A 25,636-nucleotide genomic window follows, 5' to 3' on the forward strand; every position below is an offset into this window, starting at 1 on the left:
GTTTCTTACTCCTTTTCTTTTTAATCCTTTAGCAAGAGCCACTTGACAGTTAATTAATATTCAGAGATGAACAAAATAACTGAAAATGTAATTCTTTCTTTAAAACAGTAATATATTTTTTATTAACATTTTATTTTGTAATTTTCAAACATAACAGATAGAACACAAACATAACCAAATATTATTAACTTACATACAACAAAATATTTATCAGATCAGTTTTAAGTGTGTTAAAAAAATACAAAACGTTGTACTGTTTGATGCCACAGCACATCAGACTGTCTGTAACAGCTCTGTGTCAGCAGAGTGTGTGTACAGTGTGGAGCTCTCTCTCTGTAACGGCCCTGTGTCAGCACTGCACAGTGTGTGGACAGTGTGGAGCTCTCTCTCTGTAACAGCTCTGTCTTCTCAGGGAAGTCCTCCTTGGGAATCACGCTCTTCAGGCTGGTGGAGCTGTCCGGAGGCTCCATCACCATTGACGGTGTGAATATCGCAGAGACAGGACTAGAGGAGCTGAGGACGAAGCTGTCAATCATCCCTCAGGACCCTGTGCTGTTCATCGGCACTGTCAGGTACCTGCTGTCTCTTCCTCAGATACAACAGAGCACATTCATTCTCCGATCTACAGTCAGCAGTTAGACAGGCCTGTTTTAACCTCCTGAATATCATCATAGCTGAAATGTGACTACAGTACATCAAACCAAACCTACAGTTAACCTATTGTCTACTTTTTAATAGGAATTCTCTAATTATTAGAGAATGACATACTGTAGTGGGCATGCAGAGAGTCTATAGCTGTCTCCTCCCATTCCTTGCCTGTAATGTGGATGCAGCGTTGAGATTCTCTTTCTCCCAGGTCCAATCTTGATCCGTGGGCTCAGCACTCGGACAGCCAGCTCTGGGAGGCTCTGGAGAAGACGCACATGAAGGACTCTGTGAGTACAGGACAGGGGCAAGCTGGCATCGCAATTATTGGGAAAACATTTGCCTGTGTATTTGCATGTTAAACTGCCCCTGGATATCAAACAATAGCAGCTTGTAAGGTGAAGCACGAGTTACTGTGAAATACGTTTTGTATATTCCTTCCTGGTTTAACCTTTTTTAACATCCTGGATATCAAAAACTTGTAAATTACAAGATGAGGCTCCCTGTAGTTTCATTGAATGTTCATTCCATTACATTCCACATGATTTTCTACTAGCAGTGCTTGATTACAGAGAAATCAGAATCATGGTGCTCATTACCAGAAGTGCTGTTTCTGTCCGCTGAGTGTGACTGTTCTCCTGTGCACACGCAGTGCTGCTGTGTGGAGACACAGGCTGCTCAAACACTTCACTCCACACCTGGAAACCAAACCAGCTGCCAAAAACGCTGTCAAAGTTAAACTTTGTTTCAAAGTGCTGAGACTGAATGTACACGCTGTTTGAAAATGAAGAAAAAAGTAGGGAATTTTATCCTGCGATGAGCACATTTTTAACACTTTCCATGTTACTTAAATTATTGGATGTTAAAATGTGTTTAAAGGTGGGGATAATCAGAAATCCCTTTAATTTGTTGTGATCTTCAACTTGCAAGGCAGCACAGAGCAGGGAAGAAGAGAGGCTGGGGAGAGGAAACAGGAGTTGTGTTTTGTCATGTCATGTAAAATTAAATTTGGCAGCTGTTCAGGTTTACTGCTCCCTGCTCCCCGGTAGCTCCCTGTTCTGATACAGGATGCTGCAGTGTGTGGGAGAACAGGGAATTAATTGTCTTAGTGCCCTGATACGAGATGAATTCCAAACACAGCGCAAGGCTGGGAAGACTACAGATGAAATGTTCTCCCTCTGGCGTGCATGACCAGTGAAATAAAGCTGGGGCTCAGCTCTGCAGTGGAGATGTCTGATGCAATGAGAGACAGGTGAGCCAGTGGATCTCAGGGGCCCAGTTTGCCTTCTCCTGCTGAAGGGCATCGGTCTTGCATGTGCTTCATGTGTGACTGCAACGTGCTTTCTGCTTCTGTGTGCTTTAGATCGCCCTGCTGCCTCAGGGCCTGGACTTCGAGGTGATAGAGAATGGAGAGAACTTCTCCGTGGGAGAGAGGCAGCTCCTGTGTGTGGCCAGAGCCCTCCTGAGGCACAGCAAGGTACAGGCTGATCTGCAGTGACACAGTGCTTCCTCGCCAATGCTGCTGAGCACTTTCTGAGCGTGGTTTATATCTTCAGGGACATTGATATACACAGTATATATTGACATAAAAGATGCTATTATAGTTGCGTGTATCAACTCAGAGTATATTATTATAGCGCAATTCAGATTCCGATCAAAATTATTTGAGTTGTTATAAATATCGATATTAAACAAAATGTGAGATGGAAGGAAACATATCGCTGTGACGTGGTAGTTTTGCCGTTTCTGTTCTAGCTATAATGTGGGTGAACAGTGCCCCCTTGTGGTTAAAAGTGCCCGGTGCCAAGAGTTGTGTTGTAGGTGAAGTGCTCGAGAAGTTAGCCGGCAGAGTTAGACAGATACTAGAAGGACATCCTGCCAGCAGGCTGCATACAGTGTTCTGAGGTGGGAATGTGTTTTCCTCCGCGTTCCCGTGTCAGATCTTGCTGCTGGACGAGGCGACGGCCGCGATCGACTCGGAGACCGACAGGCTGCTGCAGCACACGATCCGCCGCTCCTTCGCCGGCTGCACCACGCTGGTGATCGCGCACCGGCTCAGCTGCGTCCTGGGCTGCGACAGGGTGCTGGTGCTGGACCAGGGAGAGGTAGGCGGACCTAGGGCGCCTCCCCTCGCCCCTCCCTCCCGGGTACACTGAAGGACAGCGTCGGCACCTCCCACCCTGGTCCCGCTCACGTCCGCTCAGCGCTCTGCTCCTCGAGTTAAATTAAGTCCGCCTCTCTCTTTAAAATCTTGATCCGCCCAAAGCAGATGGTTTTACTTTGTAAAATGCAATGGCTAAAAGATCATCTGCAACTCGTTTAAAAGCCGAAACCACCGAATTCAGAGAAACCAGATCGTTAGTTCACTCAGAGGTCGAGTCGTGCAGCTGAACATCTACTTGCGCACAGCTGTCTTGCAGGAAACACGGGGAGGAGGCCTGTAACACAGCTTTCCTGCTGCTGTTTGAAGCAGAGGAGCAGCATGAACGTCTGACTGTTTCCTGCCTGCCCTGAGGGTGCACACCTTGGGCCAGCTGGGTACATGAAAGGGATCCATTTTAGGGATTTTGCTGGTCAAGCTGTTTCAGTGTAGAAGCTCTTGATTTCAGAGAACACTCCCTCATGTAGCTGGGTCCAGCCTCACTATTCCATGGCACACAGCCAATGAACTTAAAGTTTCTGCGTTTTTTTTTTTATGGACTTCCAGATTGAGTTTATCAGGAGGACAAAGTAGGGCCATCTAAGGCTCATCCTGTTTTCTTTTCTTGGACTTCCTAATTCTATTTAACATCTTAAGTGAGCGATTTCATTTGCTTTGAGCAAACAGACTCATCAAGATCGGATGATCTGTGCTTGAGTCGGCATCTATGACGCTGATTCGTCCCCCCCTCTCCTGGTTACAGGTTGTGGAGTTCGACGCCCCCTCTGTCCTGCTGGCCAGAGAGGACTCCTGCTTCCGAGCCCTGGTGGAGGCCGCAGAAGGAAGAAGCGCTGAAGCAGACTCTGGCTGAGGCTCTGCGCCACCCTGTCGCGGCGCCGGAGCCTGACCTGAGACCACAGCTCCCCGTGTAAACCGTGGAAAGAACGACGTCATCCTGATCGCAGCTGTTAATTACTTTGCGAGCACTCCTCGTCTGCGGAATTAACCACTTTCAGTTTCTGTAGTATCGCACTAGATAAACGTTTGGATAAGTGCTGAATCAGGAAGGAGCCAGCATTACAGCTTCTGAATAATGATGACAAATGGCTCCATTTCTTCTTCTCAATTTGCACTAAACACTTTCCGCATGGCACCAGCAGTGATATTTGTATTAGTCCTGCAGGATCACTTGATGAGGCAGATTGGAAGCCCAGTGACCTACAGATGGGTGACTTGGGAGCCCTGTGGACCCTACAGAGCAGAAGACTGTTCCTCAAGCGCTGGGCTGTGAGAGAGCCAAGGACACAGTAACTGTGAGCCTGGCCAATGGGAAGCCGGCACACTTGTTGCAGGCATTTATTTTTCTAAGCAGGGAAACTGAAACACTGCGGGCTGCTTATGTTCAGATCAAAGAAAGTGTCAGTGGCTTTCTCTGGCCTCTGGGGAACTCATTATGAGGTTCTATTTCTACGTATGGTCTTTGCACATACAGTACCACTTTGGGAGTTTGTGACCTACATTCACAGTGTAACTGGTTTCCAGGTTTAAATTTGTATTTTCTATCAGTCCATGGGGACGTAGATCTCCCTTTGCACGATGACAATCAGCTGTTCTTCTTCACGAGTCTTGCCAAACATTTTTCTCAACTTTTCAAAAGATATAGCCCAACTCCCAAAGAACTCCCAAAGAAAAAAAAAGCAAATAAGTACAGAAAACCTTAGCAAAGGACAAATACAGAAGCATGTTACTGACCACAGAAACAATTAACAAGGACTGAATTTCCCTTAGAATACTTATTACAAGAATTGAAAGACAGGGAGCATCACGGCTCGCATCTAAAAGAAATGTTCTATGTGATCATTAAATGTAGGCTAATCTCTTAAATGCCAGAAAATGGACTTGCATTTCTGAATGGGGATAAAACTGTGAAGCCTAGTGTAGTTTGTGCAGCAAAGCTATTGCCCACTGGTTTGGCCTACCAAACCTATTTCAATGGAAAGATAGGCTTGAAGAGCAGGCCTTATTTGATCTAATTACCATAATGGAATTTGACACTGTATTTAAAGGGGAAACCTTAAAAATAGTTATATTTGTAAGAGTCACTTTAACAGAATGTCTAAGCCTTGTGTAGAAGGGTCCACCTCTGAGTGCACCTGTTAACCCTACAAGTGCCTGTGAGAGAGCAATAAATCACAAATTGTATAAACTATAAAAGTATCTGTGAGGTGAAAGTGTTTGAATGTAATGCATACATTTTAATCTCTATATTTTCATTTATTTTGCACTGTGTACAGGCAAACCCTTATCTTAACTGTCTTCCCAAAACAGTGATATACTCTGGCTGAACCTGCTCCCTATAGCTTCCCCTGTGCAACCAATGTACCAGGGGATATTTGCAGTGTAAAATGTGACTGAATAAATGAGGCAGACTGGCTGTGCTGAGAAAATGCATCCCAGATGCTTGAGCTGCACTGCAATCAAAGAGAAATATCAGTTGTTTGCAAAACTGCACAGCACTTACTGAGGGAGCAAAAATATGTACCAGCTCCGAATATTGTTTGTTGTGTAACTGGGGTGGGCAACTCCAGACTGCCAGGGCTGCATTTGGTTTTTGTTTTTTAATGTAGCTTAGACCTTAACCTTAACTGAACTAATGGAGAATATCAGAAGATCAAAAGGCTGTTCTCCTGGTCTTGAGCAGGTGCTACTCTAAGTTAAAGGAGCCCGTAGGAACCTGGCACCCCTGAGCTGGGGTTACCCACTCCAGATATAATCTGTGACATCAGAAGATCTGTCCATAAGTTTGCCTTGTTAAATTACTGGAATGAGTATTTTTTCAGTTGTTTCATTACAGACTTTTATTAAAAACACAAGAATATTTTAATAAAAATATTTTTGTACAAAAGGGAAAAATTAGATCTAATTGTTATTCTTTAAATGAATGTGCGTTGTTTGAAAATTAGGCTAAGCTATTTTTTTTTACTTTTCCCATTAACACCATTATCAGAGTGGATCTGGCTAGCAATCATATGAGTGCAAACCCGATCAGACACAAATCCTCACAAAGGGAAATACTTGTGTGCTAATTATTATCATTATAAATACCACAGCAGTTAAAAACTAGAGTTTCTGTAAAATAACACACCTGTAAGACTGTAGTGACATGGCTTTTGTGGGCAATAAGAGATTACATAAAGATTTCCTTAGTGCCCTTCTAGAACAATAATAGAGAAGAAAATCGATTAACCCAATACCTGTTCAGTAATTTTGAAATTCACCAGTTAAATTACCATAAATGCTCCAAAATAAGTGGAATCCTCATTCAAATACACAGAGTGGATGTCATGAACCTTCAAAATGAGCTGGTCCCCCTGTTGCAGCTGGAACAGTGCCCCCTGGTGGCTGGAAACTAGATCGCGTTCCAGCTCCATGTTCCAGCATCCAGTGGAGGCAGCTTTAGAAAGAAGGATAGGCTCCTGGTAAGATGTCTTCCTGTATATGTAGTGTAGAAAAGGCTGGGCCTGCTCCTTGCCAGCTGGGCGCTGCGAGTGGTAATAAACTTGGGAATAGACGAAGTAAAGCCCATCTCGTGGCACCACTATGCCTACATCCTGACTGTATCCCATCATGCCTTCTTGCACGGCCACGCCATTCACATTGTCCCAGCGTACAACGTCTCCCCTGGCAGTCGTCATGGGGCCCCATTGACTGTCTGTGGAGTACAGAATAAAGACAATGAGCAACAAGCTTTCCTACGGAATTCGAACAAGACACTAAACGCAACACTGTTCTGCAATTTCCCTCACGGGATCAATAAAGTATCTATCTAAAAACATGCTCCCACCTGGCTTTAGCCACAGAAACTGTCTCCAGCCCTGCTCGGGGCCCAGGTGGATAGCTGGTTTGTTGGCGTGGGTCAGGGACACATTGTGGGCTGTGAGAAATAGATAAAAACATCACAGAAAGAACAGTACCTTACAAAAAGCCTTGCAGATGGTCTGATACTTATCACAATGCCTGCATGCTCAAAACCTCCAACTTTTGTTTGTCTTGTTGATCTCCAGCATAAACAAACGAAGCACTGCGCTTCTCAAAAACATGCCGCAGCGACTCAGTGCGACTGTCGTGACGCTTGGGCGGAGCGGTGGCTCTGTGGCTAAGGATCCGCGCCTGTGGCTGGAAAGTTGCCGGTTCAAAACCTGTGGCCGGCAGAGGAATCCTAGTCCGTTGGGAACTGTATATGGCTAATAAAGTGATCTTTAGAAGCAGTGCTGGGCAAGGGAACCTGTGGGACAGGATTCTGACAGTGCGCTGTGCCAATGAGGACAGTGATTTGAATATGTTGCAAAACAAAAACATACCTGTAAGCTCCTGATACAGGGCGTTCCTGACATCAGATATCAGTTGCTGCAAGACAAAATAACAGGCTCTAGTAGTCAGCACTGGAACGAGAACGAGTCTGTAGTGCGTATGTGGTGGACTGAATGACATATCCCACTTGTCTACGGCACTTATTTCTCTCTTGCTCAGGACTGCAAGGAGAAGGGAGCATTACAGAGCTGGACTCCCACTGAGAATGGAATTGGGTGTTTCTGTTCTGTAGGCTTATATAGTGCTTTTCTGGACACTCCACTCAAAGTATTTTACAGGTAATGGGGACTCCCCTCTACCTGAGTGCAGCCAGAGGGAGCCAGTACACTCCCCACACACCAGCTCTCAGTGGGAAGAGAGCAGAGTAATGAAGCCAGTTCAGAGTTGGGGATTATTAGGAGGCCATGACTGGTAAGGGCCAATGGGAAATTTGGCCAGGACGCCGGAGTAACACCCCTACTCTTTTCGAGAGCCATCCAGGGATTTATAATGACCACAGAGAGTCAGGACCTTGGTTTTACTAAGTGTCCCTATCACTGTAGTGGGGCATTAGGACCCACACAGACTGCAGGAAGAGCACCCCCTACTGGCCCCAATAACATCTCTTCCAGCAACAACCTTAGTTTTTCCCAGGAGGTCTCTCATTCAGGTACTGACCAGGCTCACACCTGCTGAGCTTCAGTGGGTTGCCAGTTGTTGCAGAGTTGCAGTTTGATGTACTGTAGCTGCTGGCTCGTCTATTAAGCTCTCCTTTCCCTGGTCTTGGTTAGTCCAGTGTGAGTGAATCACTGCCTGCCTCACTGGGAGTCTCGTTACCTTCTCGATAGTTTTCTTGAGCTCCGCATTCCACTGGTCACAGCCGGCAAGGTCTTCGGAGCTGAAAGATGCATTTTCTCGAAGGCCTGGATCCACTAGGTACTGTAAACACTGTACAGGATACTCTCCGAGCCTGGCCACCTCCTGGGTCTGGATTAGTGAAATACAATCAGAGGCGTAATTGTAAACGCAGGACGCATACTTCTGCTCTGAAACCGGGCGGCACAAGTACCTGCGCCTCTTGTGTTTCGAATGCTCAACATGCACTCATAATCACAGTTCAACTCACTTTGTTTTAGATAACGATTAACCCGGTAGTCATCAAACAATTTAATAGTTTTTAAAACATCCAGAAAATGACCGGCTTATTTGCACACAAAAAAGTAATTCATAGTACAGGAAATCAGTATTCCGACAATAAAAAACATATTCAAGCAAACTAACGTTCCAAAATAGTTTTCATCGCCGTTTAATTCTCTGCCTCCTAAGTGAAGTCCAGCCAGAACTGAAACTGATCTGTTGCTGAGCAGCGCGTACAACAGTCCACCGACATTACTGTACCTTCAAGGAGTTTTGTAAGGATGAGCAAAGCCAGTTTTTACTCTGTGTTTAATCAAGAACAGTGTGTATTAATATGATAAGCTTACCTGCTTTATTTCCAGAGCCAAACTGTAGAACAGATAGGCAGCCCCAACCACTTCCGCTCCGAGTAAAAAACACAAAACCAAAACGAAACTATTCCAGCTCCCGGCGCTCAGCTTTCTCTTGGGCGACAATTTCTCCTCCAGCTGCCTGTAGATGCGGTGGGTCTGGGACTCGGTAGTCATGTTTCCGTTCTGGGGATCCACATCGTAATGATAACTCAGCAGCAAAGATTAAAAACGGGCTCTACAGAAAAATGGGAGCCCCCCAGCCGCCTGACTGAGCCCAAGTAAACCTGCCCGTTACAAGAACTGCGGTCCTTCCCAGTCGGAAAGTCCCGAGCGCAGTCAACGCCTCCTGAGTCACTGTAGGTGGGATGAACGTTTTCGGAGGCATTGATTTATTTTGGTTTAAACCTTTAACCTTGCAGCCCACTGCAGTTATTTCTACAATTTTAATGATAGCAATTAACAGCGACAACGATGATGATGATTATGATTTTTTTTTGTTTTTGAACTTCACAGGTATGCATGCATGAACAGCCCACGGATATAGAATTTATCGCTATCTACATGATCAAATTCCTCGACTCCTCTAACAGTAATATGAATAACCTATGTGTAATTATAGACTGTAAGGCTCTCCTTTGGTTGAAAAGATCCAGAGTACTCTTTGCTACATAACAAAGCAGGTTTCAAAACCTAGAGTATGGTTTAAGGTGAAAACGTGTTTTTTATGAGCTCAGAATGATTCGCTTTATATTCGTTTTGTCGCAACCTGAGAGAATGCAGACAACACACAGCTGACTTGGACCTCCTCTATGGCCATCGAGATAAGAAAGATGGGTGAAGAAAACTCACAGCGGAAAAAAAAATCATGTAGCGCATGCATTATTTAGAAAACACAACAAACTATCTTTAAAACTAAGAATTGAAACGTGTACACAATAAAAAAAAAACCCGAATCAGAGGACAGGAGATGATTGGATTAGCAGAAATAAAAAATGTCCTCAATCTACATCATCAAAAAAACACAACAAACAACAACAACAACAACAACAACAAAAACAACAGAAACTGTTCATTCTCTCAGGACTTCTTATTCTGGAGAAAATATAGTTTTGTTGACTGATGTCTTGCCACCACTGTTTCTGTATTTACAGTGTATTGTACATAATTAAGCGGTACAGTACTATATTAATGAACAGACTTGTTTGTTCTCTGTGCAGTCGTGAATAGTGGGCTGGTTTACTGGGGGAAGGTTCATATTCAACCCTATGGAATTTGCAATCTATCCATATGTCTGTTTATATAGGATCCGCCCCCGACCTTCGGAAACTTCCGTCAGTATGTCTGGCTGCTTCGGCAATTTCCGTACGCGGGTCTGGCGGATCCGGCACAGTGATTGTGTTGTCTCGCCGTTACCGCCGTGGTTATTCGGTTCCCCTTTCGTGTGTTTCCGCATAGACTCGGCACTTGTCGTAGCGGAAGGGGGAAAGCCTTTGCTGTGATGCCGCTGGAAAGATGGCCGCTTTCGGGATCCTGAGTTACGAGCACCGGCCCCTAAAGCGGCCGAGGCTCGGGCCTCCCGATGTTTATCCGCAGGACCCCAAGCAAAAGGAGGTGAGGAAAGGGGGCTCCGGGCTGTCTGAGTCCCAGCAGGGCACTGAAGGGGGTGCCGGCGCGGTCTGGCTGGGGGTCGGGCTTGCAGGAGAGTCCGAGGATGCAGACTGGGCCTGTTTTGTGCTTCAGTAACAATAACAATGAGCAGATACACAGACGTGAAAAATGACATTAGGCTCTTGCAAAACTGTTTGACTTTTACGTGCAACCGGAGAGCTCAATAGCCGCTGTTGTACAGGGACTTGTAAAAATAACACCAGAAATGCTGCTCACCATGTATGTTTTAATAATTTTATATGCGTAAGGTGGTTTTCTGCCTTAAACATAGACGTTGTGCTCCAGTGTAAATGGCAGAGATGGGAATATTCCCGAGCAAGCTGAATACACCACAGCAATGTGTTTTAATTATGCACGGAGCTACGGTTATCAGTAACTGAGTGCAGCAGTGGTGCTAAATGACGTGACGAGATGTTGTGCACTAGCTCTGTGAGCCTGGACGCCGGTTTGTCGTTGAGAAGCAGTTCTGCTGTCCTTGTAACCGGTCCCGTACAGGAAACTTTACAGTTTCAGTGCGGTTGTGATCAGTCTTTCCCAGATCGTAACGGGGTGACAGACGGCGAGAAGCACTCCCCTTACGGTCTGAGAGACGGTTCTGAAATTGCTGTGTGAAGAGCACACGTAGAAGGCGTCAGAGGTCATTTATCAGTGTGGAATAGTGTATATAATATACAGATATATCGCACTACTGCAACGGCATAGCTTGCTGCCGAGGTTCTTACAGCTCAGGGCACTTGTGCCAGCTGCTTTGGAAAAGAGCCCTCCAGCACAAAGCAGCAACATTAGATAACTCTAAATAATGGTTTCCATTTTCAGTTTGTAATCACGACTGTCTTGTCATTAAGCACACTGCTGTTTATATATCAATGCGGAAAACACTAGCTTGTCAGGAGTCTGCAAAGTAAGAGGCAGGGGGGCAGGTTTGGGTGACATCTTAGACGAGACACAGGGAATGCTTTGCCTATTTTGTGAACAGCTCGGTGATCAAAGTTGTGCTGTGTGGGATGTCCTGCGTTCTTCTATCATCAGTGCAGCTTTTATACTCCGGTGTTTGCAAACGAATGGCCAGTGTAGCTTGTGCGCCAGGTGGGGGAATGAGAAGTGCGTAGCACCTCCTGTCCCAGCGGCTGGGCGGCAATGACAGTGCTGTGCTGCTGGCCGCTCAGTCTTGGTGCTTTATCCCGTCAGGATGAGTTGACAGCTCTGAATGTGAAGCAGGGGTTCAATAACCAGCCAGCGGTTTCGGGGGACGAACATGGCAGCGCCAAGAACGTCAACTTTAACCCCTCCAAGGTAAGGAAGAGTCCTCTGCCCGCAGCAGGCTTTTTCTCAAGTAGCGTTTCAGCCATGAAAGTCTTACTCAGAAGACAAGAATCCCAAAGGTTTGCTTGGCCTGCGTTCTTCAGTGCCATCTGGTTGCAGCAGCGTGTGCCACTGTAGGAAGCAAAAGCTCTCATTGTCTGCTGAATTTGTGATGAGTTGACATGGGTTGATGGAGTCGTGTACCTTTTTGTTCCTTTGGCTTTACTGTAAACAGAAGGGCATTTTGTGAACTTAACATCGCAGCTCTGATTGTCTTTATTTCACCTCTGTGCTGTTTTTGTAACTGATGTTATTTGTTGGTTTTCTTTGCTTCTCAGTGTATAGTCCTTTAAGTAATACTTCAGCTTTCTGTCAAGTTATGGCATAATAATAGTGGAAGTCACTAACCCTTTTAGTCCATCCACACTTCTGTTGCAGTATGGATTCAGTGCTCATTCGGTTCACATTCTGTTCACAGATCAGCTCCAATTTCAGTAGCATTATTGCAGAGAAGCTGCGATGCAACACGTTCCCCGACACAGGAAAGAGGAAACCCCAAGTCAACCAGAAAGACAACTTTTGGTTGGTCACTGCGAGATCCCAGAGCTCCATCAACAACTGGTTCACAGACCTGGCTGGAACAAAGCCTCTCACCCAGCTTGCTAAGAAGGTGTGAACAGTCAAATCCAGTTCATCATGCTGATGTTTCTCAAGTTATACATTAAGTGTTATGCTTTGTACAAAATGCATTTTTTTTTTAAATGAAGAGAACACAACTTCACATGAAATGTAAAAAACACATGTAAATGTGTTTATGGAACTTCAGTCTAAATATGTAGATAAAATAATTCTGAAATTAACTGCATGTAAGGGAGAATGATGAAAACCATGTGTGTCTCTGAGAGTCTTTGATTCCTTTTCGTTCGTTTTGTGCTTTGACCAGGTACCCATTTTCAGTAAAAAGGAGGAGGTTTTTGGCTACTTGGCCAAGTACACTGTGCCAGTAATGCGTGCCGCATGGATGATCAAGATGACCTGTGCCTACTATGCAGCCATAACCGAGACCAAAGTGAAGAAGAGGCATGTGATTGACCCCTGTATAGGTAACCACTCCTCTCCCTCGTCCTTCATGTCAGTGTTGCTGAGCTTTGACAGATGTGAAGCTGTTGATTAGTAGCATGCTTGTAGCGAGGCTTTGGGGCTTTTTGGAACTCTTTAGGAACAAGACAAATGTTTTTTTTTGTAAAATGTTGAAAGAGTTTTGTTTTGATAGCCTTCAGCAGTGCGGGGCAGGATCTGATTTCACCTTGGTTACTTAAAGTCTGTACAGTGTTAGTTGTGCATTAAACTGCTTCATCAAGGATGCAGTAAATTTAATTCTGTTTGACCACAATGTAAGATGTTTCCCTTGAGCCTTTAGTTTTTTGATCATTGTGCCCGTGTGCAGAATGGACCCAGATCATCACAAAGTACTTGTGGGAGCAGCTGCAGAAGGTGGCTGAGTTTTACCGTCAGTCGTCCAGCCAGGGCTGTGTCTCTCCACTGCCCTCTACCCCAGTGGAGGTGGAGACGGCGATGAAGCAGTGGGAGTACAACGAGAAGCTGGCCATGTTCATGTTCCAGGTCAGATGAAAGCAATTCCGCTCGTCCTCCTGGAGAGGAGAGTGTAATGCAAAACTCTTCCAGACATTTAGTTGTAATCAAATTTTTATTGATGACATATTATATCTCCCTTATATATTAGTGTTTAGTGTTCAAAAGGGTGATCACTTTTCTTCCAAGGTCCTCCAAAGACCGTTACTGGAAATAATGGATTATTCAGGGATGTGACATCCAGAGCAGGTTATGTGTTTGGGGGAAAAGGGTATATATTCTGTGCTCTTGGAGGTACAGTAGTTGTGTTGGGCTCGTGCAAGCTGTAATTGTGTAAAATGGTGTCGTATTTGTGTTCGTGTGTTTTTAGGATGGCATGCTGGACAGACACGAGTTCCTCACTTGGGTTCTGGAGTGCTTTGAGAAGATCAGACCAGGAGAGGATGAGCTGCTGAAACTGCTCCTACCGCTGATGCTGCAGGTAAGCGGACACAGCCGCTGGTCATGTAGTTGCAAGAACATTTTCCCAGGTTAATAATAATAATAATAATTGCTTACACTTATATAGTGCTTTTCTGGACACTCCACTCAAAGTGCTTTACAGGTAATGGGGACTCCACCTCCACCCCACCTGGATGATGCGACGGCATCCATAGTGCCCTAGTATGCTCATCACACATCAGGTATCAGTGGGGAGGAGAGCAGAGTGATGAAGCCAGTTCATAGATGGGGACTATTAGGAGGCCATGATTGATTAGGGCCAATGGGAAATTTGGCCAGGATGCTGGGGTTACACCCCTACTTTTTTTGAGAAATGCCCTGGGATTTTTAATGACCACAGAGAGTCAGGACCTCGGTTTTACGTCTTATCCAAAGGATGGCGCCTGTTTACAGTATAGTGTCCCCGTCACTATACTGGGGCATTAGGACCTACATGGACTGCAGGGTGAGCGCCCCCTGCTGCCCCCACTAACACCTCTCCCAGCAGCAACCTTAGTTTTTCCCAGGAGGTCTCCCGTCCAGGTACTGACCATGCTCACACCTGCTTAGCTTCAGTGGGTTGCCAGTTGTGAGTTGTAGAGTGATATGGCTGCTGGCTTAATGCTGATCACCAGCGTTTCACAGCGGTTCCTAATCCGACTCCAATGCAGCATTTTCAACTGGTATCTTTCCCACAGTGTTTCCTCTGTTTTCCTTTCTGTTTAAAATAAAAATGTGTCTGGCAATGCGGAGGTAGCAGTTGTTTTTGTGATTGTACCCCTGCCCTGTGCTTGTTAACTGTGTGTGCTTGGCCTTTGTGTTGCAGTATTCCGGGGAGTTTGTGCAGTCGGCCTACCTCTCCAGAAGGCTGGCCTATTTCTGCACGCGCCGGCTGAACCTGTTGCTGAGCGATGGGACTGTGGGACCAGGAGCTGGGGGGCACCAGACCCACAGCATCACGGCTCAGCCAGGCAATGCCTTGCCACCCACGCCGACCCCCCAGCCTGCGGGGGGCAACCAGCCGCAGACCCCCTTCACAGACTTCTACATCTGCCCCCAGCACCGGCCCCTAGTCTTTGGGCTCAGCTGTATGCTGCAGGTAAGCTGATTTCTGCCTCTCGGGGTGTTTACCAGCACCTCTTTATATCTGGCAATTTTTTTCAATGCTGGGAGTTTCGTTTCCCCTGCACTGCATTGACCATTATCGCCCAGCCTCTAATTTGTTTTTCCTACACTGTGAAGGTCCATGGTTGATTGGTTTGTTAGTCTAAATTGCTCTTTTTCCGTTCGTCGAAAACCGGTTTCACCCATTTCTAAGGTTCGAGTTGAATTGCCGTGTCAGAGGAACATTTCTTCTTTAGCAGTATGTGGTTGAAAGGAGTAGTTGCCCGAATGTCTGGATTTTGCTGCCTTAGCACGCCCGTGACGTGATGAATCAGCCTGTCCTCCTTTTCTGCAGAGCATTGTCCTGTGCTGCCCCAGCGCTTTGGTTTGGCACTACTCCCTGACAGACAGCAGGAACAAGACTGGCTCCCCCCTGGACCTGCTGCCCATTGCACCTTCCAATCTGCCCATGCCAGGGGGCAACACCACCTTCACACAGCAGGTACTGCTCATGCAGGCATGGTCTGCTGCTAATCTTACAGCCCTCTCCCTTCAGAGGTGTTTAATCTGTTCGGTCACAGCTGCTTCATACATGAATTGTTTTGACCCTCTTGGGACACGTGTTTAACCAAATAACACATTTTATTACATATTACAGTTTTCTGTAATGTCCTTCCTCATGCAAATTTCTGACTTTTTATCAAGGTGATATTTTAAACCCACAGCTCGTCAGTCACTATTTTTCTATAATCACGACTATTTTTTGGGCAGAAAAGGAGTATTATGGTAGTGCCAGATTAATATGAAGAAATTGTTTCAGTGTTTTTTTTTGGTCATCGAGTGCTGATTGTCGTGAGGGCGAGTGTCATTGTGTTGTTCTGTAAAGATCAATTTCACAGTCTAGGTCATAAACGTATTTGTCAGTATTTGGTGTCTGTTGTTGTCCTGCTGGGGGTTCCTGTAGTCTGAGAAAGGTGCGAAAACTTTCCCCTGTTGAGAGTGGTGTGTTGGCCTGTGTTCCAGGTTCGAGCGAAGGTGCGGGAGATTGAGGAGCAGGTCAAGGAGCGGGGCCAGGCTGTGGAGTTCAGGTGGTCCTTCGATAAATGCCAAGAAACTACAGCAGGTATGGAGAGAGGGATTCCTATCTTTCATTTTCTAGGAAATTTCAAATTCATCTGCATAAAAATAAATTAGTGATGTGCTTTCTACCCAATGTGTACCTCATTAGTTCTCAATGGGGTTCGAATCTGGGTGCTTCACTTTGCCATAACAGCCATCGTGAATTCGATTTTAGCAGAGACACTTGACTTGTTGTCTGTCCCCAGGCTTCACAATTGGAAGGGTGCTACACACTTTGGAGGTTTTGGACAGCCACAGCTTTGAGAAGTCTGACTTCAGTAACTCACTGGACTCGCTGTACAACCGCATTTTTGGGTCGGGTCAAAGCAAAGATGGCCACGAGGTGAGGCCTCTCAGCTCCTTTAGTGCTGTTCGGTGTGTTAAGAAAGCATGTTTTGATTTAGAGTGCTGTAAAGTTTACTTGTCACTTTGGTTTGCTATTGGTTCACAACCAAATCCAGTTGTGATTCAACAGGCAGTATCTGGGTTACAGGTGTGTAATGTGTTTGTAGGTCTCCCTTGTGTTGATGGATAAAATGAGAGCACAGCCCTGTCTTCACCAGAAACCTCTGGGGTATTGAGGTGCTGCTCTCAGCCACCTGACCAGTTGCTCTTTACTTTTACAATGCGGGGAAAGATCAGATTCAGCACAATCAAACTAAGATAAACAAAAGCCTAAGGTCCTCTTGAGCTACTGACTGAACCTCTTTATGAGGTCCTTGTTTTTCATAGCTGAGCAGCTAAGCTAGTTACCAGCAGCAGAAACACTTACTCTTCCAGATTGTTAACAAGGCTCAGTTCCAGTCTCACTCTGGGGCTTCACAAAGTTCTTGCAAACAAATGGAAGTCTCTGTCTCTCTGAGACTCTTCATAATATAAGAACTTCCGAAATGAGGAAAATCTCCCTACAGCAGAGTGGTCAGCACAGAAAGATTTTGCTTACTGGTTTTTAAACAGTTACCTGAGCATTCTCAGTTCCTTTTTGACTTATAGTTTTCTTTTGAATAATAACGTTTAGCTGTAATACGATTATTATATAGTTGTGATAACATTTTTATTAGAATTTCACAAAAATTACAGTGGCCATGGTGCTGGCTTCTGTTGTAGCATCATGTCAGGGAGGTGGGTGGGGACAAGGGTCACAAAAGCATTTGCTTGCCGCTGAGATCTTTGAGTGTGTTCTCTGGCCTGTTGTTGCCTCCAGATGAGCCCTGACGATGATGCAGTGGTGACGTTGCTGTGTGAGTGGGCTGTGAGCTGCAAGAGGTCTGGGCGACACAGGGCCATGGTGGTGGCCAAGCTGCTGGAGAAAAGGCAGGCCGAGATTGAGGCTGAGGTAGGCGCTGGCTCGGAATCTGTATGCTTGGCATTTGTGTTCAAAACACGTCTTCAGGCAGCTGTGCATAAAAAAACATCTCTTGCATATCCTGGACAAATTATGACAAATTAAAACACCAGTGATACCTATTGAGAAAAATGACTTGCTTACTTGCAGCACTTTCACTGCTGCAACCATATGTTGTCCTGTCACTTCTGAAGTGGTCCAGTGGTAGTAGTTTAATCATAACAAATCTGCAGGAAGAAAGCTTTGTACGCTAATTACAGAAGTGGTGAAGTATCTGTGATAGAATGCCTTACTTTGCAAAGTCTTGACCCCAGCACTGATGAGCCATTGATGTCGCAGATGTGCAGTGTGGAGGACTGTTCTGTATGTGCTGTCTCTCTGTGCACAGCGGTGTGGGGAGTCGGAGGTGGTCGATGAGAAGGGTTCGGTGTCCTCAGGCTCGCTCTCTGCTGCTACCCTGCCTGTCTTCCAGGACGTCCTTCTGCAGTTCCTGGACACACAGGCTCCCATGCTGAGTATGTCCTGCCTTTGTCTCGCTTGGTTCCAACCAACTTCAGGCTGTTAGTCACAAGACAGTAGATGCATATCTCACACAGATTAATAAATATAAGTTGTATATGTATTCCTTCCTGTTTGTTGTTCAGATTTTGATTTGTTTGCCCGTCTCACAGTTATCCAGGGTTATGACCAAGTCTTTTATCACGAGACATCATTCTTGAGTGTTTGGCGTTTCTCCTGCCAAACATCACTTAAAGGATTGACTTTCTCAAAGGCTGGAATTTGATTTGCTGGCATGATCTTTTTGCAGCTGAGCCTGGGAATGAGAGCGAGCGGGTTGAGTTTTCAAACCTGGTTCTCCTGTTCTGTGAGCTGATCCGACACGACGTTTTCTCCCACAACATCTACATGTGCACGCTGATCTCCCGGGGGGACCTGGCCTCCGACTCCCACCTGCCCCGCCCTCGCTCCCCCAGCGATGAGCCATCGGACGAATCGGAGCGAAAGGAGCAAGAAGCAGCAAGCAGCGTCAAGATGGAGGTACTGCACCCTTTCTTCTCCGTGTAACTGCACCTAAGGACTGCCAGCACAATATTATTGACCAGTGCTCAAGAAATCTCACTTTTGTCTCTTCTCATTAGGATGCTGGTCTCTCTGAATCGATGGAAATAGACCACAACTCCAGCGCTATTTTTGATGATGTAGTAAGTTTTTCTACAAAAGCCCTTGTTCATAATCTGACTGGTTTTAAATTTGTTTTAGACATTTGATGAAACGGACTATATGCAGGAGATTTGATTCGCTCAGTTGTGCGCTGTTGATGTGCTTTGGAGAGTGCAGCATGTGGGTTGCTTTCCTCCCCCAGATGTTTTCTCCACCCATGCACTGTGAGTCTAAAGGCAGCCCCTCGCCGGAGAAGCCTGCCCCCGAACAGGATGGGAAGAGCACCACAAAGGACAAGACATTGGACCCTGCCTTCCCCCTGGTGTATGAGCTGCCACGGCACATCCAGTATGCCACACACTTCCCAATCCCACAGGTGAGCGAGACCAGTGTGGAGGTGTGTCCACACTGACAGGAAACCAGGATTTTGTGCGTCAGATGTGTCACGTGTGATATTGTTTTTGTTTCCCTTTTTAAGAGTACTTTTAGAGCATGAAAATCAAGTTAAACCTGCTGTATGTACATTGTACATTGGCTGTTTTATGATGTAGAATTATTGTTCTAACGTTTTATCTCTAAATGTTTTTGATGTCAGATTTAAGTGATGCTTAGGGGTGTTTTGCTAGTACTGCTGTGCTTCCAGCAGGTGGCAGTGTCAGCTTCCACTGATGGGCCTTTTTTTCCCCTTTTAGGAAGAGAGTGCCAGTCATGAGTGTAATCAGAGATTAGTGGTGCTGTACGGTGTTGGGAAGCAACGTGATGAAGCGCGGCACACCATCAAGAAAATCACCAAAGATATCTTGAAAGTGTTGAACCGAAAGAGCACCGCGGAGACTGGTATGAGGAGTGAAAAGTGTTCAGGAACCTGAGAGGTTGCACACCAGAGGAGGCCACCCGGCCCATATAGATCCTCTGGTTTCTAGTAGCCAATTGATTTGAGGATCTTTTCCACCCTTTATAAGATGCCAGGGTATCAGCTTAGATTCTATGCCTCAATAGCATGTTTCAGACTCCCATGTCCTTAAAAAAAAAGCCTCACTTCCTTCCTTTTTAATGAATTTCTGTGTAATTTGCCATCGTTTCTTCTGGCTCATGTTTCACTCTTTAATCTGTAGAAGCTGACTTTGTCAGTGTCTTTGAGGATTTTAAATACCATTGTTACTGTGAACAAGTTAATTGAAGTTCTTATTTGGAAGTAAGAACCTTGTTAACTAGGTTTTCCTTTTAAAACTTGGACAGTCTTCATAGATCTGGACTGCCTTATACGAACCACATTTATATCCTGTAAAGAGGATTCAAGCAATTTTATGCAGTGTAGACTGTTGTATCTTAAGTATTCATCTGCTGTCTTGTGTGTTGGTGTCAAAGTGAGGCACATGAAACAGTGGAGTGATTCATGTTTCAGCTTTCAACTGATTTCATCTTTTTGCCGTTTTCCCTAAAGACTCTTGCACTTTAAGTGCAACATATATATATATAACTATTAGCTGAATCTAAGTCTTCATGAAGTTTTTCACTAAATTAAATATTACTTCTTCTGTGAGATATTTCTTTTGTGATTAAAGTTTCAAACTGTTTTGCCCTAATTCACTGAAGTACAACCCTAGTCCTTAAGGACCTCTCTGGTCTGCATGGGGATGTAAAGTTTTAATTTGGCTCCTGATGGCCTGCAGTAAATTTAGATTAGCTCTGTTTTGCTGCTTTGACAGTCTTTGGGTAGATATGGATGAAAACTTAAGGAGAGCCTTGAGCTTTCATTGGCTGGAGCTCTCTCCATTGTCTGACTACTGTGTGATCTCTGGATCTTTTGGGGAAAGACGTTTTCTTTTGCTCTAGGAGGAGAAGAGGGACAGAAAAGGAAGAGGACTAAGCCAGAAGCCTTCCCCACAGCAGAGGACATCTTCTCCAAATTCCAGCATCTTTCCCATTTTGATCAGCACCAGGTCACCTCTCAGGTGAGAAGGACCACTGGTGTCCTTGGCGCTGTGGCAGGCTGTCGGCAGTGAGATTCTGAAGTGGAGCTTCTCTGATGGGCTGAGCCTGTGTTTGAAGTTTCAATATCTGCTTTCATGTGCATCTGCCAGAAAAGACATGATGGAAAGTTAATGGCCATCTGCTGTCATTTGAGTTTCTGCAAATTCCGATAAATGTGTGTGAAAAGTGCGGTTTACTGACAGCATAGGCAAATGCTCTGCATTTTGGCTTTTTACAGAATAGCAGTTTTGTCACTTACCCCAGAGCTCAGCATCATTAATTTTATCACAGTTGTATCTCAGTTTTTCTGTTGTTTTGTGTGTACATCCCAGGTTAAGTAGAAACTTGGTTGACGTCTCTGTGTTTCTGGTTGTCAGGTGTCCCGGAATGTCCTGGAACAGATCACCAGCTTTGCCTTAGGGATGTCGTACCACCTCCCCTTGGTCCAGCACATCCAGTTCATCTTTGACCTCATGGAATACTCTCTCAACATTAGTGGGCTCATCGACTTTGCAATACAGGTATCAGCAACTGGATGGGGTGCACTGTAAGCACTGCTTTAGGCTTCCACAGTTTTTGTTAGGACATTGTATTCCAATATTGTTCATTCTTGCATTAGTTGGATATGCCTAACATCACACAGTACAGGACAGTTCAGGTGCCCCTTTTGTTAATAATAATAATTGCTTACACTTATATAGCGCTTTTCTGGACACTCCACTCCAAGTGCTTTACGGGTAATGGGGACTTCCCTCCACCAGTGTGCAGCCCCACCTGGATGATGTGACAGCAGCCATAGTGCGCCAGTACGCAACAAGTATACTTGTTGAATTCCTTAGTTTTTTTTGGAATAATTATGTATGTATTTGTGTTGATTTAATAGTTATTCTCTACTTTCCTACCATTCCTGGACTAGACTTTTTTTTGGTCTGTTGACTTAAATCACATTTTGATGTTGTCTGTAGTGATGTGATGATTTGAGTATACTGGAACATTTAGAAATGGGAACAGTAACTTGTGATTATTTTTATGGCTAACAGGAATCTATTGGACAAACATAAAACAATATGTGTACGTAGATGCTATACAACAGTACACAATACAGAGTATGAATAATTCGGCAGTGATGCAGCATATTACTTACTTGGGGATTACAAAAATATTGGTAATAATAGGGTTAGACTATATTAACTGAACACTTGTAAACCTCATAATTTAAAAGTTTTGTATAATAATTTCAAAATTCACATACTTGAAAACAAGTAAATAGTAATTGTCATTAACTAAACTTTATCATACATGTTTGGAATAATAGTTTAATTCTCTGGGTTTATAATTAAATATTGAACTTACACACTTATATACATATACATATACACATCCAATGCAATACTCTGACCAGGCCATTCTGTGAAGAGATAAAGCTGATGCTAAATTTGTTGCAGCTGTGTTGCAACAAAGAATTACTGGCTAGAGTTGTTTTGAGGTTGGTTTACCTTCGAGCTCGGTTTTCCTAAAAGGTGTGCACAAGGTCTGACCCAGGTCCAGTACATGAGTGAGCAAATGTTGCTCAGCCTGCTTGTAGCTGCATTCACTGAATTTTCTTCAATATTCAGACTTGTCAACAAAAGTCCTAAAAGAGGCACTAAACTGTGCCAAGCTTGTTATCCATTAAAGACGGTAGAAAGATCAGTTTTTTTTCTTACCACTTGGTTCTCAAAGGTGTGTTCATGTCTCATGTCTCACTATCTTCCTGTGTGTAGCTACTGAATGAGCTGAGCCTGGTAGAGGCTGAGCTGCTACTGAAGTCATCCAGCCTGGTGGGCAGCTACACCACGGGCCTGTGTCTGTGCATTGTGGCTGTGCTGCGGCGATACCACTCCTGCCTCATCCTCAACCCTGACCAGACTGCCCAGGTCTTTGACGGGTACGTTCTGACCCCGGCTTTGTTGGCCTGGCCAGATCCATATTACATGACATTGACTTCATTTTCAAAACCCACATTTGATGTTTTCAGTTTAGTAGGTAAATTAAATTATTTTGATTTGAGAAAAAAAAGGCACTCAAACATGCTCATTTTAAAGTGATTTTGTATGTAATAAAGTGTCATGCTGAGGTTGTAATATGGGTCTGATGGAGGCCATGTGTGTTTCAGGCTGCGGATCGTGGTGAAACATGGGGTGAACCCTGCAGACTGCTCCTCCGCTGAGCGCTGTATACTGGCCTACCTCTATGACCTCTACACCTCTTGCAGCCACCTCAAGAGCAAGTTTGGGGAGATATTCAGGTAAATCAGAGGAATTTTGGTTTTATGGTACCTAACCCTGTTTTCTTCATGTCTTCCTATTTGTATTGTGGAGAGATTCTGCGATATTTAAAATGACGTTGGAACATTTTACTTCCAAAATGGGTGTTTTGAAATATCCGTGAAATGGTATGATGACTGTGTGGGATGCGGAACAACTTTTTACCTACCCTTCTTCCTTGACAGCGATTTTTGCTCCAAGGTGAAAAACTCTATCTATTGCAACATTGACCCCTCCGACTCCAACATGCTGTGGGACCCCGTGTTCATGATCGAGACGATCGCCAACCCCTCCGCTCACAACTTCAACCACTCCATGGTGGGAAAGATCCTCAATGACAGCCCAGCAAATCGCTACAGCTTTGTGTGTAACGTGCTGATGGACGTGTGTGTGGACCACCGTGACCCAGAGAGGTGCCCTTTCCATCCCTTCATACTGTTCTCTAGGATCGTCTTCCTTCCTGTAATGTCCTCCTGTGTCCTCTGTGCCTCCTGTTGTAGAAACTAGGCTGGTTACAGTTGCAGTGTGTACTGTTGTCTTTTTACTGTGACTCTCTTTTTTTTTTTGTCAAGTGCTTTCCACATTTCTGCAGTGTGGAAGGGCCGTTATCAGTTCTCCCGATTGTTTTGATGAAACTTGTTCTGTTTATAGTGGTTGTCTTCAAGGACTACTCATCACATGCTCCCGAATGGCTCATTAGAAATGAACTCCTTTGACTGTTAGCAGTTTCCATGCACATATAGTCCGACTACCCTGAACCTGGAGATCAGGAAACGGGGAACGCAGGAATGATGGCGTGACTTGTCTGTGTCTGTCTCTGGCAGGGTGAATGACATTGGGATCCTGTGCGCAGAGCTGACTGCTTACTGCCGTTCTCTGAGTGCTGAGTGGCTTGGAGTACTCAAGGCTCTGTGCTGCTCCTCTAATAATGGAAACTGTGGCTTCAATGACCTTCTCTGCAATGTGGATGTAAGCATTGTACAGATATCGTGCAACCTAAACAGAAAAAGTCACTCATTTAAGATGTCTGGCTTTTGGCTGCTGGGGTTATTCATAAATTATTTGTGGTGTTCATGACTGACTGCACAGATCTAAAGGTTTATTAACTTTCTTTTCTAAGCTGCTTCTCTCCTGAAATTTTTTTATTAAATCTTCTCAGTTGAAGTAGGTAACCGGTGTAATTCTTGTTATAATGTCTGTGGTCCATAAAGGACAACACAAGATTAAGGATGACTGTGGTAACCTTGTAGCTTATCTGAAACATGCATTCCCTTTTAATCACTGTTTAGGTCATTGGTGGTTTATTTTGTCTCGCATGCAAAAGTGAGGTGCTGTGCATTGCGAATCAGTAAAAGGGTGGTCAAAGGATTTAAAAAAATTAAATGAATTATATTTTAAAAATGCATCTGAATAAGTGGCAAGAACATTCTGCAGTTCTGCAGGCGATCTATCTGCCTCTTTTTTTCCCCCACATTTAACTCAGGTGAGTGACCTCTCCTTTCACGACTCCTTGGCTACCTTTGTTGCCATCCTGATTGCTCGGCAGTGTCTGCTTTTGGAGGACCTGGTTCGTTGTGTAGCAATACCTTCCCTTCTGAATGCAGGTCAGTGCTTCTCCCAAGCCGCTGGAGTGAATCACCAGCCTTTCTAGGAGCACAGATTGTTCTTTCATTTTCAGTTCAGTTTCCCATTCAGAGAATGCTGTGTAAAGAGAAACAAACTGCCTTTAACCTTTGACAGTCTTTGCAGAATGTGAGATATGCATTTAAATCTTCCTGTATTTTGTCTGTACGCATTTTGATAAGCTTGTGTTTCTTCAGAACTCGATATGGTATTAAATGAAATCCATCTGGTAATTTCTTATTGCAAATGACACATTGTAAAATTCAATGAATCTTCATAGTAGCGAGTTCTTGTTTGCGAAAATGCGTTTAAGAAAGCCTGCCTTTCTGGTATTTTGTAGGTTAAGGTTGCATTTTTGCAGATGCACTTTTTTTTCCACTGTAGACTTAGTTTGTGAATTTCTTTTTGTGTTAGGACGCTTGTATTTAGTTGTGAAAGAGTTGTCGATCATTCTAGGCCTATATTTAATAACTTGTCAGCACATGGAAATAAGCGTTTCACACTCTGGGTTGTGCAGTTTAACTGGAAGAGATGGGGCTCTGCTGCTGTGTTCCGGTGCTGTCTGCAGAATAAGGAATGGGGGACTGTGGGAATGTCAGGCAGAGGTATAGACATGGGCTTACTTTGATCTCAGACGCTCAAGGCTCTTGCTTTCCAACACGCTTTGTAGTAAGGCCAGAGATCTGTCAAATTTGCAGATAAACCACATCTCTTGTTGCCTGAGGCAAAAGGGCCCATTGAAAGGTGGGTTGGAGATTTGTTGAAAGCAGTTACGCATGGTGCCCAAATATGCGTGGGCCATTTGAGGGCATCCAGCTTTACAGATCTTTTTGATATTTTGCTAATTCTAACCTTTTTTTATATAAGAGGGTATTTTCTTAAAAGCTAGACTTGAAAGAATTCTCTTAAAACTTACCAAAACGCTCCTGATGCTCCCCCTTCGTTTCCTGTAGTTGGTTGGATACAGTGCTCCCTGACTCCTGGTCTCACTCTTGCCTCCTCTCCTCTCAGCCTGCAGTGAGCAGGACTCGGAGCCTGGCGCAAGGCTAACCTGCAGGATCCTTCTCCATCTCTTCAAAACCCCCCAGCGCAATCCCAGCCCGCAGGACAGCTCCAAGTCAGGTAATGCAGCCCATTGCAGGGTGGGTTCTAGCGAAAGAAAATGAACTTTTTTTCAAGGTTTCAAGCTTCTCTAATCCAGAAATCTGAAAGGCAATAAAAAAGTTGCTGTAAGCATCATTTTTCATGGAAGGATGTTTAGCTTGCATATATTTTGCTTACTTTTCCTTAAAGAAGTATTGTAATCCCTGCAGGCTAGTAGTTTTTCTTATGTGCA

At 44.7% G+C, this 25,636-nt stretch overlaps 3 protein-coding genes across 7 annotated transcripts in view; 2 read left to right on the plus strand and 1 right to left on the minus strand.

Annotated features, from left to right (window-relative positions):
* The window catches only part of LOC148828898 (ATP-binding cassette sub-family C member 5), a 25,977-nt gene extending 20,287 nt beyond the window's left edge, over nucleotides 1-5,690 (plus strand). For both annotated transcript variants that reach the window (XM_088924954.1, XM_088924955.1), the window contains exons 26-30: nucleotides 413-572; nucleotides 857-935; nucleotides 2,009-2,122; nucleotides 2,586-2,750; nucleotides 3,549-5,690. In XM_088924954.1, the coding sequence (XP_088781080.1) occupies nucleotides 413-572; nucleotides 857-935; nucleotides 2,009-2,122; nucleotides 2,586-2,750; nucleotides 3,549-3,656 (626 nt within the window). In that variant the 3' untranslated portion in view covers nucleotides 3,657-5,690. The remainder of the gene's footprint in view (nucleotides 1-412; nucleotides 573-856; nucleotides 936-2,008; nucleotides 2,123-2,585; nucleotides 2,751-3,548) is intronic.
* tnfsf10l4 (tumor necrosis factor (ligand) superfamily, member 10 like 4) lies at nucleotides 5,617-8,972 on the minus strand. Its single transcript, XM_088924956.1, has 5 exons — nucleotides 8,620-8,972; nucleotides 7,973-8,122; nucleotides 7,147-7,192; nucleotides 6,630-6,719; nucleotides 5,617-6,497 (listed from the first exon to the last, which is right to left on the minus strand). Exons 1-5 carry the CDS (start codon nucleotides 8,797-8,799, stop codon nucleotides 6,067-6,069), a joined length of 897 nt encoding a protein of 298 aa, XP_088781082.1. The 5' UTR covers nucleotides 8,800-8,972; the 3' UTR covers nucleotides 5,617-6,066.
* Nucleotides 8,973-10,090: 1,118 nt separating this feature from the next.
* Nucleotides 10,091-25,636, plus strand: part of med12 (mediator complex subunit 12) — a 35,282-nt gene continuing 19,736 nt past the window's right edge. For all 4 annotated transcript variants that reach the window (XM_088924949.1, XM_088924950.1, XM_088924951.1 and 1 more), the window contains exons 1-24: nucleotides 10,091-10,236; nucleotides 11,482-11,586; nucleotides 12,074-12,265; nucleotides 12,539-12,698; nucleotides 13,043-13,218; nucleotides 13,559-13,669; nucleotides 14,495-14,767; nucleotides 15,128-15,274; nucleotides 15,796-15,895; nucleotides 16,098-16,234; nucleotides 17,096-17,227; nucleotides 17,625-17,751; nucleotides 18,045-18,274; nucleotides 18,376-18,438; nucleotides 18,600-18,773; nucleotides 19,090-19,234; nucleotides 20,234-20,352; nucleotides 20,749-20,892; nucleotides 22,135-22,298; nucleotides 22,527-22,658; nucleotides 22,863-23,090; nucleotides 23,502-23,646; nucleotides 24,161-24,281; nucleotides 25,312-25,422. In XM_088924949.1, coding sequence (XP_088781075.1) covers nucleotides 10,138-10,236; nucleotides 11,482-11,586; nucleotides 12,074-12,265; nucleotides 12,539-12,698; nucleotides 13,043-13,218; nucleotides 13,559-13,669; nucleotides 14,495-14,767; nucleotides 15,128-15,274; nucleotides 15,796-15,895; nucleotides 16,098-16,234; nucleotides 17,096-17,227; nucleotides 17,625-17,751; nucleotides 18,045-18,274; nucleotides 18,376-18,438; nucleotides 18,600-18,773; nucleotides 19,090-19,234; nucleotides 20,234-20,352; nucleotides 20,749-20,892; nucleotides 22,135-22,298; nucleotides 22,527-22,658; nucleotides 22,863-23,090; nucleotides 23,502-23,646; nucleotides 24,161-24,281; nucleotides 25,312-25,422 — 3,535 coding nt within the window. In that variant the 5' untranslated portion in view covers nucleotides 10,091-10,137. The remainder of the gene's footprint in view (nucleotides 10,237-11,481; nucleotides 11,587-12,073; nucleotides 12,266-12,538; nucleotides 12,699-13,042; nucleotides 13,219-13,558; nucleotides 13,670-14,494; nucleotides 14,768-15,127; nucleotides 15,275-15,795; nucleotides 15,896-16,097; nucleotides 16,235-17,095; nucleotides 17,228-17,624; nucleotides 17,752-18,044; nucleotides 18,275-18,375; nucleotides 18,439-18,599; nucleotides 18,774-19,089; nucleotides 19,235-20,233; nucleotides 20,353-20,748; nucleotides 20,893-22,134; nucleotides 22,299-22,526; nucleotides 22,659-22,862; nucleotides 23,091-23,501; nucleotides 23,647-24,160; nucleotides 24,282-25,311; nucleotides 25,423-25,636) is intronic.

The sequence above is a fragment of the Atractosteus spatula genome, chromosome 9 (genome assembly GCF_055471065.1).
Source record: "Atractosteus spatula isolate fAtrSpa1 chromosome 9, fAtrSpa1.hap1, whole genome shotgun sequence".
Classification (NCBI taxonomy): domain Eukaryota; kingdom Metazoa; phylum Chordata; class Actinopteri; order Semionotiformes; family Lepisosteidae; genus Atractosteus; species Atractosteus spatula.